Source organism: Garra rufa, chromosome 11, assembly GCF_049309525.1.
Source record: "Garra rufa chromosome 11, GarRuf1.0, whole genome shotgun sequence".
Classification (NCBI taxonomy): domain Eukaryota; kingdom Metazoa; phylum Chordata; class Actinopteri; order Cypriniformes; family Cyprinidae; genus Garra; species Garra rufa.
In genome coordinates this window covers 47,801,410-47,820,580 of record NC_133371.1, presented here as the reverse complement: position 1 = coordinate 47,820,580, position 19,171 = coordinate 47,801,410, and the positions used below count along the sequence as shown (strand labels likewise).

The 19,171-nt window shown below is 34.4% G+C and overlaps 1 protein-coding gene across 1 annotated transcript in view; it reads right to left on the bottom strand.

The window, feature by feature from the left end:
- Positions 1–386: 386 nt before the first annotated feature.
- The window catches only part of LOC141345400 (collagen and calcium-binding EGF domain-containing protein 1-like), a 27,026-nt gene continuing 8,241 nt past the window's right edge, over positions 387–19,171 (bottom strand). Inside the window, exons 2-9 of the mRNA XM_073850252.1 lie at positions 18,820–18,954; positions 18,601–18,738; positions 16,541–16,668; positions 8,972–9,092; positions 6,238–6,368; positions 5,673–5,708; positions 5,509–5,544; positions 387–575 (exon numbers count right to left, since the gene is read on the bottom strand). Coding sequence (XP_073706353.1) covers positions 387–575; positions 5,509–5,544; positions 5,673–5,708; positions 6,238–6,368; positions 8,972–9,092; positions 16,541–16,668; positions 18,601–18,738; positions 18,820–18,954 — 914 coding nt within the window. The remainder of the gene's footprint in view (positions 576–5,508; positions 5,545–5,672; positions 5,709–6,237; positions 6,369–8,971; positions 9,093–16,540; positions 16,669–18,600; positions 18,739–18,819; positions 18,955–19,171) is intronic.

Sequence of the window (19,171 nt, the reverse complement as noted above, 5' to 3'; positions counted from 1 at the left end):
TATTATTTCTTCTGGTTCATTTGTCACACAGATAACAGAAGGTCAAGTTGAGCACTTTGCATTGTGGGATACAGCATCGCACACAGTCAGTGAACGTCAGTGATCCTGATGTTCCATACATAGTGTGCACTGCTAAAAGAGGAGTATTCAGTATGCAGTATGTTATTCTCTATACTTTGTTTGTTCTCCAAGCATCATCTCACAGTCTTTCCGTCCCACAGATCAAGTGACATCAGGTAAAGCGTTCACCATGTCATTGCACTGATGCACTGATGAAAAAATCATGACGCACGTGTTCCTCTTTTGAAGCAGCTGCTGCTGGACTCTACCTGCTCAGGTTCTTCTGGGCTTCAGTTTTTTTGGGGTTAATGCGGCATAATGCAGCTTCACGTGTTCGGCATCAGCTCTCCCTCTCCTGACGCCCGCTCCTCAAGCTCCGCCTCTCCGCTGGAGAGAATGGGTGTGTCCACAGAAAGGCCACGCCTCTTTCCAAAAACTCGCTGCTGCAGCTCGATGATGTCATGACGGATATCAGCCATCATTAGTAACAGGAAGTCAAACGACCCTGGAGGACCCTGAAGAGAGAGAGAGATAGCTCTTTGGTAGCACAACATATTTACAAATGTCACAAAATAAGAAGTAAAGAGTGAACACATCTGTATTAGTAGAACCATTAATGTTTATATAAATATATATGAATGTATTTTTTTATGGATGTATATTATATGTATTTTTGTTTTGATTCTATTCTGATGTATAGAATGCTTTGGCAATATGTATCCAAGTATGTCATGCCAATAAAGCAATATGAATTGAAAATTGAATTGAATTGAATTGAGAGAGAGAGAGAGAGAGAGAGAGAGAGAGAGAGAGAGAGAGAGAGAGAGACACACATCACAGATATAGACCAAAGTAAAATCAATTATTTCACTGTGATGCCACAGCTGCCATTTTCAGACCATAGCCACATAGTCCTCAGTCTCAACAGATCAGTGAATCATCTGCCCTCTTTAAAACAAAAAGTTAAACTATATCCACTCCCCCCCAAATTTAAATGGAGCAAAGACAGTCCTGCCCAGTATGAAGCTGCGCTCCACAGCACCCAAGTTGACAACATGATAAACTTATTTCTCCTGACTACATTTAGTGAAGAGAAGAGAAGTATCAGTTTAGCAACTGAACAGTTAACTCAAATCTTTTCTACAGTGGTCAGAAAAGCCCTCAGAAAAAGAAAAAAATTCAGATGCAAAGAATTGGCTAAAGATGTTTGGTTCGATAAAGAATGCCAAAAACTAAGAAAAGAATTACGATCATTATCAAATAAAAAACACAGAGACCCAGCAAACCAACAAATACGAGCCACATATCAACAAACCCTCAAAATATACAAGTCACTGCTAATACAGAAGAAAACTGATCACATAAAAATAAAAATAAACAAAATTGAGGAGGCAATCGATCAAAATTATTTTTGGGACCTATGGAAAAATTTAGAAAAATCCAAAGAGACCAAACACCTTCCCATCTATGACCCAAAAATCTGGACTCAACATTTTGGAAAACTCTATTCACTAAACGAACCAACCCCCACCCAAAAACATCTGACTTCCCAACTAAATAACCTGGAATACACTATTAAAGACAGGCTAAATCATTTAGACAAGCCCATAGAATTAACTGAGCTGACAGAGAAGATGAAATCCCTAAAAATGAAGAAATCAAGTGGCTTAGATGGAATATCTAATGAGATGCTGAAACACAGCAGCCCCAAACTGACAGTTGCTGTCCTAAAATTATTCAACCTTTTATTAAAATCTGGACACTTTCCTGAGATCTGGAAAGAGAACCTGATTACCCCAATTTTTAAACAAGGAGATAAGTATGACCCAAATAATTATAGAGGCATTACAGTGAGCAGTAACCTCGGAAAACTATTCTGTTCGATCATTAATGACAGATTAATTCAGTTCATCCAAGAACACAAAATTTTAAACAATTGTCAAATTGGATTTATGCCTAAACAGAGAACTTCAAATCACGTTTACACACTCCACACACTTATACAAAAATATGTTCACCAAACAAAACAAGGGAAAATATTTGGCTGCTTCATTGATTTTAAAAAAGCCTTCGATTCGGTATGGCATAATGGACTTTTTCTAAAACTAATTCAAAGCGGAATAGGAGGAAAGACATATGACATCATAAAAGACATATACAACGGAAACAAATGCTGTGTCAAAATCAGTGACAAACGGACTGATTATTTCAGTCAGACCAAAGGAGTCCGTCAAGGCTGCAACCTGAGCCCGACTCTATTTAATATCTACATAAATGAATTGGCATCAAAACTCGAAAAGTCCTCTAATCCTGGCCTGACCCTAGAGGGCAAAGAAATCAAATGCCTCCTGTACGCCGATGATCTTCTGCTCTTGTCACCTCATGAAGAGGGGCTACATGAAAGCCTCTCAATTTTAGAAAATTACAGTAGAGACTGGGCCTTACCAATAAACATGGAGAAATCCAAAATAATGATCTTTCAGAAAAAGCCTCGCCTTACTGACAAAAAGTATAGTTTCACAATCGGGGGAACACTTATTAATCATGTCACATGTTATAATTATTTGGGTCTCACAATCTCAGCTTCGGGTAAATTGGATCTGGCAATAAAACATCTGACCGATAAGGCACGTAGGGCTTATTACACAATTAGAAAATCACTATTCAAATTCAACCCACCCATTAAATTGTGGCTGAAAATCTTTGACAGCATCATCAAACCCATTCTTCTGTATGGCTGTGAAATCTGGGCCCCCAAATTTAAACTAAACTATGATTCTTGGGATAAAAACCCCACTGAAATTTTCCACCTCGAGTTCTGCAAGAACATCCTGGGACTCCACAGAAACGCCCCTAATCTCGGCTGCAGGGCAGAATTGGGCAGATTCCCCCTCCTAGCAGAAATCCAGAAGAGAACAGCGAAGTTCTGGTTCCATCTGTCTGACACACTGACAGACGGCTACCATCACTGTGCTCTTACTTACAGGGCAGGACACCCAGAGAGTGACCCCATGCAATATTTAGTGGAAAAACACCAACTAAATTCAACAATTCAGTTTAGACATGCAAAAGTTAAAGAAATTGGTAGATTAACCCAGGAAGAATATATCCATGATTGGCAAATCAAAATAGCACAAATTAACAAATTAAAGTACTTCTCCAGATTAAAGACTGGTTATCAATTGGCACCTTACTTGACCAAAATTAAAGATTATCATCAGAGAAAGCTCCTGACAAAGTATCGTCTAAGTGAGCATAGTCTATATGTAGAGACGGGTCGACACAAGCAGAGCTGGAGAGCCAGAGAGCTAAGACTGTGTTCTCACTGCACAGATGGACTTATAGAGGATGAGCTGCATTTCCTTACGGAGTGCAGCAAATATAAAAACATCAGAGACGCCTATTTTACCAAAATAGCTCAAATTGTGCCTGATTTCCAACAAGTAAGCCACATAGACAAACTCGGTTATATCTTGGGAGAGAAAGACAAGTGTATCCATTTAGCAGCGCAGTATGTTTCCTCCTGCCACATTATGAGGGACAAAGGCTGAACCCCCCTTTTCCTTATCACTGCTCTCTGTAGATATTTACATGATATTTGCTATTGTTTTTGTTTTCTTTTTTATGCATTTATTTATTTATTTATGTATTTATTGTTGTTGTTCACTGTTTATTGCTTTGGCAACATTGTACTATTATACAGTCATGCCAATAAAGCTCAATTGAATTGAATTGAATTGAATTGAGAGAGAGAGAGAGAGAGAGAGAGAGAGAGAGAGAGATTTAATTAGCATTATTTCACTTTGCATTTTCGGAAGCAGCAAGTTAAAAAGATCAGGTTTGATTTTTTGGTTCCGTGTGAAGGAAATGCAGCATCAGATATGCATTATCATCTACGCAGGGCTAATACTGTTAATGTAAAAAAATAATAAAATTAAAGACTAATACTTGAAATAAAAGTAACTGTAATAAAATTACAAATAAAAAAATGTTCTTTAACTTTATTCACTAGTTGCAAAGAAAGCATTTCTCATTTTCATTCAGAATAACTTTACAAAATTATTAAAACAATACAGATGTATAAAAAAAAAGACATAATAAAAATGACCAAGACACACAATAAAATACTGTAAAAATAATAAATAAATGAATAAATGAAAATAGTAAAATATTATATACACTACCGGTTAAAAGTTTGGGGTCAGTAAATTTTTCTTATTCTTATTCGTTTTTTTTTTTTTTTTTTGAAAGAAATTAATACTTTTATTCACCAAGGGTGTGTTAAATTGATAAAAAGTGATAGCAAATACTTACATTGTTAGAAAATATTTATATTTTGAATAAATGCTGTTCTTTTGAGCTTTTTATTCATCAAAGAATCCTGAAAAAATATCACAATTTCTAAATAAATACTTTGCAGGGCAACTGTTGCAATATATAATCCAATATAGATCCAATATAGATCCTTCTAATAATAAATCAGTATATTAGAATGATTTCTGAAGGATCGTGTGACACTTAAGACTGAAGTAATGGCTGATGAAAATTCAGCTTTGCATCACAGGAATAAATTAAATTTTAAAGTATATTACAATAGAAACCATTATTTTATATTGTAATAACATTTCGCAAAATTACAGTTTTTTCTATATTTTTTATTATATAAGACTTTCCTTAAAAACAATACAACTCTTACTGACCCCAAACTTTTGAGCGGTAATGTATATGTGGGTTTTCAAAGATAAAAAAGGGTTAAACCATAAAAACAATTGTAATACTGCTTTAAATTGTTGTTGTTTTTTCCAAAAAATGTAAAAGTTTTGTATTTAATTTAATTGCATTTTTGTTTTTGTTTTTCTGAGCAAAAAATAAATATCATAATTTTTTTTCTCATTTACAGAAGACACCCACTAAAATGTCATTTAGTGTAACAATCTTGTCAGGCATATTCATTCAACAAAAATCAATTTATGACATATTAAAAGATAAATTATTTTCACCCCAAATACTAATTAGCTGTAATTCCACATTTTTAAATAGGTTTTGCCCATTTGTCAGTAAAAATGTCAGTAAAAAAAATGTAATATGCTCCCTTATTCTTTTTTTTTTAATATATATTTTAATATGTACAAGTCAGAATAAGCATGTTGTTTGAATTTTGACATAAATATTGTGTTACACTGAATGATAATGTAACATTATTTCAACCAAATTTTGACATTTTATTTTCGAAACACTTATTTGAAACCTTAAAAGTAGACACTTTACTTACATTTAATCTTTCTATGGACATAAATTCACTTTTGTAAATTTCTTTTGATGTGGACATCTTAACATCTTTGACCCATATACATTTTTTTTTTTTAAATTTGAATACTTTTGAATTTGAATACACAATTTTTTTTTTTAATAATAATAAACAATAATAATATTTCATTGATAACTTACTGGAGATCCTTTGGGTCCAGGAAAACCTCTGTCTCCCTGCACAGAAACATAACAACCTCATATAACCTCTATTTATCAGATTCATACTGTTTAAGCACAGCACTTAGTGTTTAATAAAAATCATAAATAACAGAAAACTGCCACATAAAGCAAGACAAACGTGCCTTTTGTCCATCTTTACCAGGCGCTCCTGGAGGTCCCTGTACAAACAGATGAAAACTTTCTATCAAACTACAGGAATCACACAATCAAATACATCAGACATGAACATTAAAACGGTTGGAAATTATTCTCAACCAATGTTAAACAGTGAGAATATGAATCATTTGTGACCCTGGGGCACAAAACCAGTTGTAAGTAGCACAGGTATATTTGTAGCAATAGCCAAAACTGTATCAAAAATGATCGATTTTTCTTTTATGCCAAAAATCAATAATATATTAAGATCATGTTCCATGAAGATTTTTTCTTTCCTACCGTAAATATATCAATTATTTTTGATTAGTAATGTGCATTAAAGGTGATTTTCTCAATATTTCGATTTTTTTGGCACCCTCAGATTCCAGATTTTCTGTGCCAAATATTGGTCCTATTCTAACAAACCATACATCAATGGAAAGCTTATTTATTTTTCATGTATAAATCTCAATTTCAAAAACCGGCTTTGTGGTTCAGGGTCACATTTGTTGAGTGTTTTCTCAGTGTCAGCGGTCAGTAAATCAGATTTACCACCGGTCCTCGTCTGCCCATCTTTATGTGCTGAAGATCCGGTTGTGGCCCCATCGGACCCATGTCTCCTCTGGGTCCCTGGGGTCCTGCTGGCCCCTGCTCTCCCTTCTCCCCTCGCTCACCCGGGTCACCTGAAACACTCCTTTTTTTAACAGGGTTTCCGCGGGGTCTTAAAAAGTCTTAAAAAGTCTAAAATTTAAAAATCAAAATTTTAGGCCTTAAAAAGTCTTAAATTCGCTGTTCTAGGTCTTAAATAATTTTACACAGGTCTTATTTTTCCGATGTCCATGTAACGCTACCTCTAATGCTCATTTAAATTCTCTTTCTGTTGTTTCCGTTGTGTTGTAGTTCTTTATTTCACTATTCCAAATATAATTTGCTGAATTTAAACTACAAATGAGACCAGCATGCAATAGCCAATCAGCTTTCTGTTATTGGCGCGAGTCTCTCTCGGATTGTACCGCAGAAGTCAAATGGATTTAATTTTTTAGCTATGAGGAAATGCAAGTTTAGCGATACTGGGCTTGGAAAAACTGAATATAGGGCTTGCCGCTTGGCTAAGGCCAGTTGCTAACAACTGTAGATTTTTTTTCCCTCTGTGGAAGTTACTGCGTCTTCAGACAGAATCGCAGTATTTATATAACATTTCTAATATATATATTTATAAATCAATAAATGTATTTAAAACATTAATCTCACTTTTAATTTTGCAGTGTAAATTATGTAATCTCACTGCTAACAGCCATTTAGAATTTATTGATAAATTCATAAAATAAATTTCAAAGGTACGCATACATTTCAAAAGTAAAAAAAAAAATCGCTTCAGAATTTTTTTTTTTACATCAGATATTTCTAGTGGTACTTTTATGGGGATATTTTGTGTGGAATAGTATCTGCTGATATGGAAAGTTCACTGTATATCGTAGTAATAAATTTAATTTATGACAGCCATGAAATTTTGTTTACATTTTACATTAAACACATTAAGTATCACATATGCATGTAATATAATATCTATTTCCATTACAGGTTTAGGTCTTAAATTTCATATAAGGTGGTATTAAAAAGGTCTTAAAAAGTCTTAAATTTCACTTGTTCATATCTGCAGAAACCCTGTTTAAGTTTGGACATTCTTCTGGCTTAGTTCACTGTGTTTTTACAGTGTTGTGTGAAATATTGATGTAATATGAATAGAACAGAGATTTAAAGGAGAAGTTCACTTCCAGAACAAAAATTTACAGATTTACTCACCCCTTTGTCATCCAAGATGTTTATATCTTTCTTTCTGCAGTTGTTAAGAAAATTATGCTTTTTTCAAGAACATTTCAGGACTTTTCTCCATATAGTGGACTTAAACACAGTTTGAACTTCCAAAATGCAGTTCAAATGCAGCTGAGGAATAAGGGTCTTATCTAGTGAAACGATCAGTTATTTTCCCAAAAAAAAAAAAAAAAAAAATTAACAATTTATATACTTTTTAACCTCAAATGCTCATCTTGTCTAGCTCTGCGATGCGCATATGTCGAAAAACTCCCATCTCATTTTCTCCTCCAACTTTGAAATTGACCTACATCATTGTTTTACCTTTTTTCTGTAAAGGGCGTTTGATCTTTGCACGTTCTCTTTGTAAACACTGGGTCTGTACTTCTGCAGCGATGGAGGATGATTTTGAAGCTGGAGGAGAAAATGAGACGGGAGTTTTTCGACATACCCTTACTGTCATGAACTGGAGTGCACAGAGTTGATGCAGAACTAGAAAAGATAAACATTTGTGACCCTGGACCACAAAACCAGTCATAAGGTAAAATTTTACAAAACTGAGATGTATACATCATATGAAAGCTCAATAAATAAGCTTTCTATTGACGTATGGTTTGTTAGGATAGGACAATATTTGTCCGAGATACATCTATTTGAAAATCTGGAATCTGAGGGTGCAAAAAAATCAAAATACTGAGAAATCCACCTTTAAAGTTGTCCAAATTAAGTTCTTAACAATGCATATTACTAATCAAAAATTACATTTTGATATATTTATAGTAGGAATTTTACAAAAAATCTTCATGGAACATGATCTTTACTTAATTTCCTAATGATTTTTGGCATAAAAGAAAAATCAATAATTTTGACCCAAACAATGTATTTTTGGCTATTGCTACAAATATACCCCAGCGACTTAAGACTGGTTTTGTGGTCCAAGGTCACATTTGACGATTAAAAATGTATATCATTTGCATTTTTTTTTTAAGATAATAACTGATTGTTTCGCTAGATAAGACCCTTCTTCCTCGGCTGGGATTGTTTAGAGCCATTTAAACTGCATTTTGGAAGTTCAAACTCGCAGACACCATCGAAGTCCACTATATGGAGATAATTCCTAAAAGTTTTTCTCAAAAAAACTATTTCTTTACGACTGAAGAAAGACATGACGTCTTGGATGACAAGGGGGTGAGTAAACTATCTGTACATTTTTGTTCTGGAAGTGAACTTCTCCTTTAACAATGACTTGCTGATACCAAATGTAGTGGAATCCACAATACTGCAGTGATGTTCATTTTCCAGATTCAAATGTAATTCATTTCAATGCTTCCTAATATGAGAAAATGAGGACAGTAGAAGATCTGCAGATACAGTTGAGTCCGATTCAATTAAGTGAATCAGTTTGAAGAGTTTATATTATTTACAAGCTCTGAAAGTGGTTATTCCAGAGACAGTCTGGTGTGTGTGTGTTTACCTGGCAGACCAGGAGGTCCAGGTGGTCCTGGTGGTCCAGAGCTGGTCTGACTCTCAGGATTTTTCTCTGTTCTCCCATGAGTCAGTTTGTGGCTGTTATTATCCAGACTGGGAGACAAACCCTGAACATACATGATACAGATGAGATGTGTTTGAGCTTATAAGTGTGTTCATGCACTTGTACAGCTATCTTTGTGAGGAACAGTTTGAGTTTTAGACCATCAGAGTGAGGAAAAAGAGAGTAAAGTGAGGATATTTTGAGCCAGTTTTCACTTTCTGAGACCGCTTTAAAGGCCTGTATCAAGACTTGATTTTAAGGATCTGGGCCCAGTTTTTCAAAAAAATTAATCTGGATCAAATTGTCGTCAAATTTTGCTATCCAGGATTGACTGATCTATTTTACTTTTATGACAGTTTTTTTTAAAGGTAGGCAAAATACCAGTGGCCACAAATATCCATTGTTTGATTTAATTGTAAGAAACAGAAACACTGCAATAAACAAACATTTTACATTTCTTAGTTTCTTCTAATGTTAAATAACAAAACAAAAACAATACTGTCAAAAATCATTTACAGGACAGCTATCAGCACTTTCCATCTTTGACTTTCCATCCATTTATTTGACATCTGATAGTTTTGATATTATTTGTTGTTGTTTTTTACCATATTTCATTAGATGTGACATGCTTCATATACAGATCTGGCCATTTAAAATGCGCGCGGGAAGTAAAGTGGTCTCGCGTGACGCCGGTGTATTCCAAAGGAACACGGAAAATACAATGACATAGGAAAGACATGATCAGTAGGGGGCAGTCATGTAACGCACTGGACTGGAGCAGGCTGAAAACATTGCTGCAAACTAAAAGGTACGGTAACCTGGAGGGGACACCTTCGGTTCACTTATGTTTGTCGTGGCCACACAAATGAATTCGTAGGAACGTCATATTACTTTTTGTCATTGCCACGAGATATTAATTCCTGGGAATGTCATATTATGTCGTGGCCACAAGATTATTTTGTCGAGGTAACGACATCCTAATGTTTAATGCATAAACAAACCTGCGTAACCATAACCCAGGATTATCAGAGATAGGTTTGTTAATATTTTTTATTTTGAGTTAAGAAATGATTATATTAATTGTTATAGAAATTAATGCAATATTAAGTTATATATTAACAATAGGCAATGCTGTATATGCGAATGTCTGTGCGCGATGTAGACAGCATTCAAAAGTTTATCAAGAATAAATATTAGATATAAGTACTTCAAATTAAATAGCCCTGCAAGAAACATTTTATGCATCCTAAAGTCTTATCCATTAATTGATCCTCTTTTTTCTGTAATAAATTTATTATTCGTTTATATTCAGTATGTCCCCCTTAATTTCGATCTCTTAACATTCCGAATCTAAATGACAAATGCTGGCATGCAATTAAAGATTTGATTATGCTATATGGCTGGGATTTTAAATATATATATATATATATATATATATATATATTCATTTTTAGTCTAATTATAACCTTTATAGTGTTTCATTGTCGAGTGAATCATTCACGTTCCATTTGTAAATCGTATGGTCACACACGGGCATTAATACAATCATAAAGTCAAAACTTTATTGGCATAATTGTCGTTCACAATATTTGCTAAATATATGCCAAATAGCATATACAGAAAGTTATTTAGGTTAAGCGATTCAAAGTAGATAGCTCTAAATCACTTATTATTTATTATAATTATAGGTTATTATTATTTCAATACCTGGTTAGGGCTATTTATTTTTAACGCCTGACAATTATGCCAATAACGTTTTGACTTTTTGATTGTATTTATCCCCGTGTGTGACGATACATGAGTATGTTTTCATTTACAAATGAAACTACGTGATGATTCATTTCTCAGTAAAACAGTTTAGTATTTATATAGTCTAGTATATTAATTAGACGAAACAAAATAAAATATGTTCAATTCAACCTTTAAACTACATTCCAGTAAAAATCAGTCATATCATATGTCAAGCATTTACAGAATCATTTACATGAACGTTAAAGAGAGCCAAATTAAGGGGTGGAAACGCACGGAAATAAAAATATATACAAAAATAACAGGCTAATAAAAATAATATTAGTAATAGTAATACTAATGATAATGATAATAATATTAATACAAATACGAAAAAAGACTATTAGTTAATAGAAGGAATGTAGGCCTATTTTACTGTGTGACGATAAATTATTTCCAAATGAAACTACGTGAATGATTCACTCTTCAATTATTTGTCTATTAATTAGACTAAATAAAATACAATATATGTTAAATTTAAGCTTTAAACTGCATTCCAGTAAAAAACCCAGTCATAGAACCTTTACAGTATCATTTACATTCAGAATGTTATGTAACGAGATCAAAATGAAGGAAAAAATAACGAATATAAACGAATAATACAAATATAATGGGAAAAAAAGAAGGTCAGTCAATGGACAAGATTGTGGGATGCATGAAATGTTTCTTGCAGGGCTATTTAATTTGAAGTAGGCCAACATGTAATACATGTAAACACTTGTGAAAGCTGTCTACATTGCGCACAGACAGCATTAGCATATACAGCATCGCCTATATAATTATTTAATATTGTATTAATTTCTATAACTATTAATATAATAATTTCTTAACTCAAAATAAAATATCTCAAATAATTCTGGGTTACTAATGTCACGCAGGTTTGTTATATTAAACTCGTGGCCACGAGAAATGCATGTTGAGCAAAAATACATTTCACGAAAATAATATAAAATTACAAAACAAAGAAAACAAATGGAATGAGGGATAAGCTTTAAAGTTCACGTAAAAGCCAAATATTAAGCGGCATCCTTCATGTTTTCTTTATTCAGCAAATACTTTACAGTTTTGAATTATGTTCAGCTTCTGTTTTTATGACCATAAATGACAGTGTTTTTTTTTTTTTTTTTTTTTTTTTTTTTAGAAAAACGTCCGAACACCGGTCTCAAAAGTAGAAGCGAAAGTCTTGTTTCCACCAGCGCGGCATTTTTTTATTCACCGTAATTGATGGATGTCTAAAACAAAAACAAGGAGAATCCTAAAACATATAAATATACATTTCTTAAAATAATAACATCTTAACTTCGTACACAACAATACGGCAACGACTTTACAACAGGACACATTATTTTATTTTAAAGCAGCTTGTACACCAATGGATTTCAGATGTCGGGATATTTCAGACCGCATCTCCACAGCTTAATCACTTTAGTATTAAACATACGGGTCAGGAGGCGGGTCGGGTACAATATTTTATTTTTTTATTCGGCGGTCCGAGTTGCGGGCGGTTTAGTTGAAAACGTCGATCGGGTTCGGGTTGTTTATCCACTGACCCGCGCATCACTGGTGTCAGGGCCGTGGACACTAATGTTTTGAAAAAAGTGGAGCGAGTGAGGAAAGCTTTTCCCTTCTCCCTGGCATGCATTTGAATGCTGAATTCGAAATGCAACTGAATGCAGTCGGAATCCGCCCCCAGCACCCCCAAGTCTCCAAATGTTGATTACAACAAGGCAACAGACAGCATTCAACACCCCACCCCACCCCCACTCTGCCATTCATAAACATTTCGCTCTTTATACTGCATGCCGCTTAACTCTGATGCCTCATTAACGGCTACTTTTCAGAAAACTGAAAAAAAAAAAAAACACTTCCCTTTGGTTTCCCAGAACAGACTTAAGCCTAGTTCCAGGCTTAACGAACTTCTTCGAAATAGAAGAACTACTTTTCCACTTTAAAAAAAAGAAAAAGAAAAAAGGTGGGGAAAAATTGCATAACTCACTGGAGCACTTTTGATACTTAACAACTGTATTCGTTGTCAGTCATATAAGCTTTATTGTTTTGAAAAGTGAACCTTCTGTTTATTTGTCTAAATTATTTTCTATATTAGGATATAATACTAGGCTATAGTATTTACATGGACATTAGGCCAAATCTACATGGGTTTCTTCCCTTTCACTTCAATTAGTTTTTAAGAAAAAAAAAACTGCATGGGCAGAGCGCCATCTTAATGTACAGCATCAAAAATGTAAGAACAAATCTAAAGACAATAATAATAATAATAATAATAATAATAAATAATAATAATAATAATAATAATAATAATAAAATTAATTATTAACACTCCTAAAAGTACAGTATAGTGCTCAGATACACTTAAGTTAGGTGACCTAACCCTAGTTGATACTTTATTTCAACTGTTCAATTATTTCATTAATTTACAAATAAACAAATGCCTTTCCGATGTGATATAAGTGAAAAGGGAGACGATTTCGAAAATGATTTCACCAAAAGGCGGACGCGAACTCGGGTCTCCCGTGTCATAAACGATATGTTACTCGTATTATCACTTGCGCCACTGAAAATGTTGCATAATAGCCGTCTTTTGTAATATTTGTAAATATGGCCTATTTGCATTGTGTAAAAACATTAAATAAAAGGCACCCGACTACAGAAAATGGCATATACTAAAGTATTTTTTTTTTTCTGTTTTTACATTTTTACATTTATTTTGCTTCCGACGCCCATGCTTGATGATGAAGTTTAGTCTATAGGATATAACAAAGTGCTTTTCCAGTCCCGATTCGACGAGGTTTTATTCCGCATCCACCCGCTCCCGCTATATTAACTATATTATTTGCCCGCTGCCTGCTTAGAATAAATTTCTAAGCACCAAAATCGCAAAAACAAATCAAAATAATAATAATAATAATAATAAATTAATTAATTTTTAACTCTAAAAAAACTGTAGTTTATATTTATCCTCTCCATTTCTATTTCTCTCTACTCAAATTAATTGTCAGTGTATCTAAAATTGTGTATCTTAGAAAAAGAAAAAGACGAACTACCTCTTAAACAGGCATATCTTAATTTGATGTTGCTTTAAAACGCTGAAATATATAATGTATTTTATTCTGAAGGTGAAAGTTGTCGAGTTATTCAACTGCCCGCGGCGCCGTCAGGATCACTTTTTTATTGTGGATACAGCTTACAATAATCCTTCAAGAGTACGGGATTGCGCAAAACTATGCTATTTTACATATTTCTGTTATTTGTGTACAATCACAATGAAAAAAACAGATGTGTATGCTATTTGTAAAAAAAAAAAAATGGAAACGAGATGCTAGTTTAAGGGCGCATCACAGAAATTGCCTACAATTCTGCATATAGGCTTGCTACTTATTAATTTAATTTTATTTCTTTTTTTTAAATTATTATTCATTAAGAAAATTATATTTCGCATATGGGCATTTTTATTTATTTTACATACAGCTTTTTTGGGGTTTTCTCTGTGCATAAGCTCTGCGCGTGACGTTCTGATGTTTCTGCTGCTTTTTGCTTGTGTACAATTAACCCCTCAAAACGAATTTAGCTGTTATTAATATGACACAGCCACGTTTCAATTTAAATTTAAATGTAATTTAACACAATCTGGTCGTTAATAGGCTAATAACTAAACGCGTCGGTTGTCGTTTGAAAAAAAAAATTAACATTTCTATTTTCAATGCAGTCTAATAAAAGTTCATCAGGAAAAAAAGAAAAGAAAATAATAATAAAACTGCTCCTGCTTATGAATAAATTTTTGCTTGATGATGAAGTATCTAAATAGTCTATACTCTATATAACAAAGTGCTTTTCCAGTCCCGCTTCCACAAGGTTTTATTCCGCATCCACCCACTCCGCGCTATATTAACTTTATTATTCGCCCGCGGCCCGCTTAGAATACATTTCTAAGCACCAAAATCGCAAAAATATTGTAGTTTATATTTATCCTTCCCATTTCTATTTGTCTCTACTCAAATTAATTGTCAGTGTATCTAAAATTGTGTATCTTAGAAAAAGAAAAAGACGAACTACCTCTTAAACATGCATATCTTAATTTGATGTTGCTTTAAAACGCTGAAATATATAATGTATTTTATTCTGAAGGTGAAAGTTGTCGAGTTATTTAACTGCCTGCGGCGCCGTCAGGATCACTTGATTTTTTTCCCTTAATAAAGTGGATACAGCTTACAATACTCGTTCAAGAGTACGGCATTGCTCAAAACTATGCTATTTTACATATTTCTGTTATTTGTGTACAATCACAATAAAAAAAAACAACAACAGATGTGTAGGCTATTTGTAAAAAAAAAAAAAAAAAAAAAAAATGGAAACAAGATGCTGGTTTAAGGGCGCATCACAGAAATTGCCTAAAATTCTGCATACAGGCTTGCTACTTATTAATTTGTTAAATTATTATTCATTCAGAAAAGAAAAACATATATTTCTTATATGGGCCTATTTTATTTATTATTATATATAGGTTTATTGGGTTTTTCTCTGTGCATAAGCTCTGCGCGTGAGGTTCTGATGCTGCTTCTTGCTTGTGTATAATTAATCCCTGAAAACGAATTTAGCGGTTTACGTCAGTTGTCGGTTGGAAAAATAAAATAAATGAAATTAACATTTCTATTTCCGATGCAGTCTAATAAATGTTCGTCAGGAAAACAAAGAAAGAAAACAAAATAACAATACAACTGCACCTGCTTATGAATAGGCTATCTTTTTGCTATTGGTTGGAACCATAATTTCAGGAAAGAGGAATCATTGAACTATTGTACTGGTATATATGACCAACGCCCCCTAGAGCTGGCCATGGTGTTTGGCTACAGAATGTTGTTCCTTGCGCCACCTGGTGGATATTATATAAAGCGCAACAACGTTGTAAAAAAATAAAAAAAAGCAGCTGCGGTAGGACGCGTGCCCACGCGTGCCGAATTGCAGGCTGCCGCGTGAAAATAGACGCATTTTTAATGGCCAGATCTGTAGGCTTCGAATATGAAGGAATTTATATATCATCAGTAACCATTAAGTTTGTGATCATTCACTTTATTTTATTTGGTTCAAAAATTACAACTGAATCCACCCTTCTGATGGAATCATGATAATACTGTTTTGTTTTTGGATCAAATAGATCCCAATCTGAGTTCAAAGTTTTGAATAACCCAACGGACAGGTTTGATCCAAATGAAATGTAAGATTGGATTACATGGTCTGATCTTAATTCAAAATCCCTCTTTTACTTTTGAAAAACCCATTTCCAAGATTCGATCCAATCTGTGATCCAAAATCCCACTGGATTACTTTTGAAAAACTGGGCCCAGGTTATAATCGGGTCATTTTTAGGTTTAGGATAAGGGTTTGGGGAGGCACTGTGTCAATGTATGTCCTCACAAAGATAGCTACACTCTTATAAATAAAGGTGCTTGTTGATGCCATAGAAGAACCCTTTTTGTCTAAATGGTTCCATAAAGAACCTTTAACATCTGAACAACCTTTCTGTTTCACAAAAGGTTCTTTGTGGCGAAAGAATATTCTTCAGATTATAAAAAGGTTAGAGATGGCTCTTTAAAGAACCTTTGATGGAATGGTTCTTTGTGGAACCAAAAATGGTTCTTCCAAAAATGGAACCTTTTAAAGCACCTTTATTTTTAAGAGTGAATACAGAGTAGTGTGTGTGTGTGTTACCTGTGTTTGTGTGTGTCCCAGCTGGAGTCTGATCTGCTGTAAGCTGCTCCTCATGTTGATGAAGTCCTGACAGCTGAGAGAACATGATCCAGAGCTCATCTGAGTCTCAGACTTACTGGAGGAGCTCACTGACACACACAAACAAACACAGCTCATTATCCACCGAATTCAGGATCAAATACATGCGAGGCCTTAAAGGAGAAGTCCACCTCCAGAATAAAAATGGACAGATAATTTACTCACTCCCTTGTCATCCAAGATGTTCATGCGTTTCTTTCTTCAGTCACAAAGAAATCAGGACATTTCAGGGTTTCTCTTCATATAGTGGACTTCTATGATGCCCATAAGTTTGAACTTCTAAAATGCAGTTTAAATGCAGCTTCAATAGGCTTTAAACAATCCCAGCTGAGGAAGAAGTCCTCAGTCTTATCTAGCGAAACAATCAGTTATTTAAAAAAAATAAAACAAATGTCAATCAGTATACTTTTTAATCTCAAATGCTCGTCTTGTCTAGCTCTGCCCAGTAAAAATCTGCTGTGCCCCAGTAAAATCTCAAATTTAAGTTAGAATTTACTTTGATAATCCCAAAATAAAGACATTAAACTGTATGCAACAACTGAATTAACGCTTCTAAAAGCAACGCAGTTTAACCAAAGCCTATGCAAGCAGATATCCATACAATAATCGAGGTAAAACTATTATTACTCCCGATTCCGCCCCCTTTGTTCACTTTCTCTCCTCTATAAAAGCCCAATTTCACATGCAAATCAGTAAAATCATTGTTTACTTGATGTCGTGTTTAGTGTATTGCGTTCAGAGACAGAACAGAACACGGACAAGTAAAGTGAACATTTAGCTTAAGATGCAACCTAAAGGTTAAATACATTTAAGAATATGTCAAAATGCAGCGTTTGGTGATTATTCGTGTAAACCTTCATCAGTTATGTCTCAAATGAACGTAAACAGTTGAGAATGAAAATCCGCGTGTAACAGTATATTGGATCCATGCAGCTCTTAAAACGGCCACAAGTAATATTCCTTCAGCCATCTCTGTGCTTAATGTTCATCAAACAACAAAAGACAAAGACAGAATCACACACTGCTCTTGACGGAGGGACTTTTGTAGTTTTTATAAGAAACAAAGCATGTTTAATTCTTACAGTGGTGTTTTATTATACATTCAACTAATTACATTCAATTACCCCCCCCCAAAAAAACTTTTTTATTGTATTGCTATCCTTAAATTAAACAATCATATAAATTTCCGGACCCACTCATTATTGTGTTAAATAATCGTGATTACAATACTGACCAAAAATAATTGTGATTATGATTTTTTACAGTTACATTTACATTTACATTTATTCATTTAGCCGACGCTTTTATCCAAAGCGACTTACAATTGGGAATACAACAAGTGATTCATCCTAAGGAGGCAGATCAACATAGGAAGTGCTCAAAAATACCATATATCAGGCCATATATAATGAAGCAGCCCTACAGTTAGGGTATGTCAAAAAACTCCCATCTCATTTTCTCCTGCAACTTCAAAATTATCCTACATCGCTGCAGAAGTACTAATCTAGTATTTACAAAGTGAACGTGCAAAGATGATCAAACGCCCTTTACAAAAAAGGTAAAAAAGCGATGTAGGGCGATTTTGCAGTTGGAGAAGAAAATGAGATGGGAGTTTTTCAACATACCCTAACTGTCTTGAACCAGAGTACACAGAACTAGACAAGATGAGCATTTGAGGTTAAAAGGATATGAATAGAAAATAACCGATTGTTGCTAGATAAGAGCCTTCTCCCTCGGCTGGGATCGTTCAGAGTCCTTTGAAGCTGCATTTAAACTGTATTTTGGAAGTTCAAACTTGTGGGCACCATAGAAGTCCGCTATATGAAGAGAAATCCTGAAATGTTTTCCTCAAAAAAAAAAAACAAACAATTTCTACACGACTGAAGAAAGACAGACGTGAACATCTTGGATGAAAAGGGAGTGAGTACATTATCTGTAAGATTCTGTTTTGGGAGTGAACTCTATCAGACACAGAGACTCACGGTTGTGTTCAGGAGCGCAGGAGCGCTGATCTGAGGTCAGTGTGAATCCAGCATTACAGCGGCAGCGGAAACTTCCAGGAGTGTTTTCACACACGTGTTCACAAACAGTGCTGTTTGATTCCTCACACTCGTCCACATCTGGATCACAGACAGACATTTAGACAGTCAGACTGAGAGGTTATGATTGTCGGTGTTTGCCACATAGTGAGACATACTAACCGATGCAGTACGGGTGCAGGTGCTGCCGGTGTCGCTCTCGGTCGAAGCGGTAACCCTCGTAACACGTGCACAAAACACGGCCGAAGTTGTCAGTGCACTGCTGCTCACAGGAGAACCGGCGCATACCGTCCAGACCTGAACACACACCACAACACTGCAAAAAAATGCTTTTCTTACTGATTTTTTTGTCTTGTTTCCAGCAAAAATATCTAAAAATCCTAAATCAAGGAGTAAAAAAATTTGGTGCGTTTTTGCTTGAAACAAACAAAATAATCTGTCAGTGGGGTAAGAAAAATGTTTTCGGTTTGAAATCTTTTGCTTACCCCATTGGCAGATTATTTTGCTTGTTCTA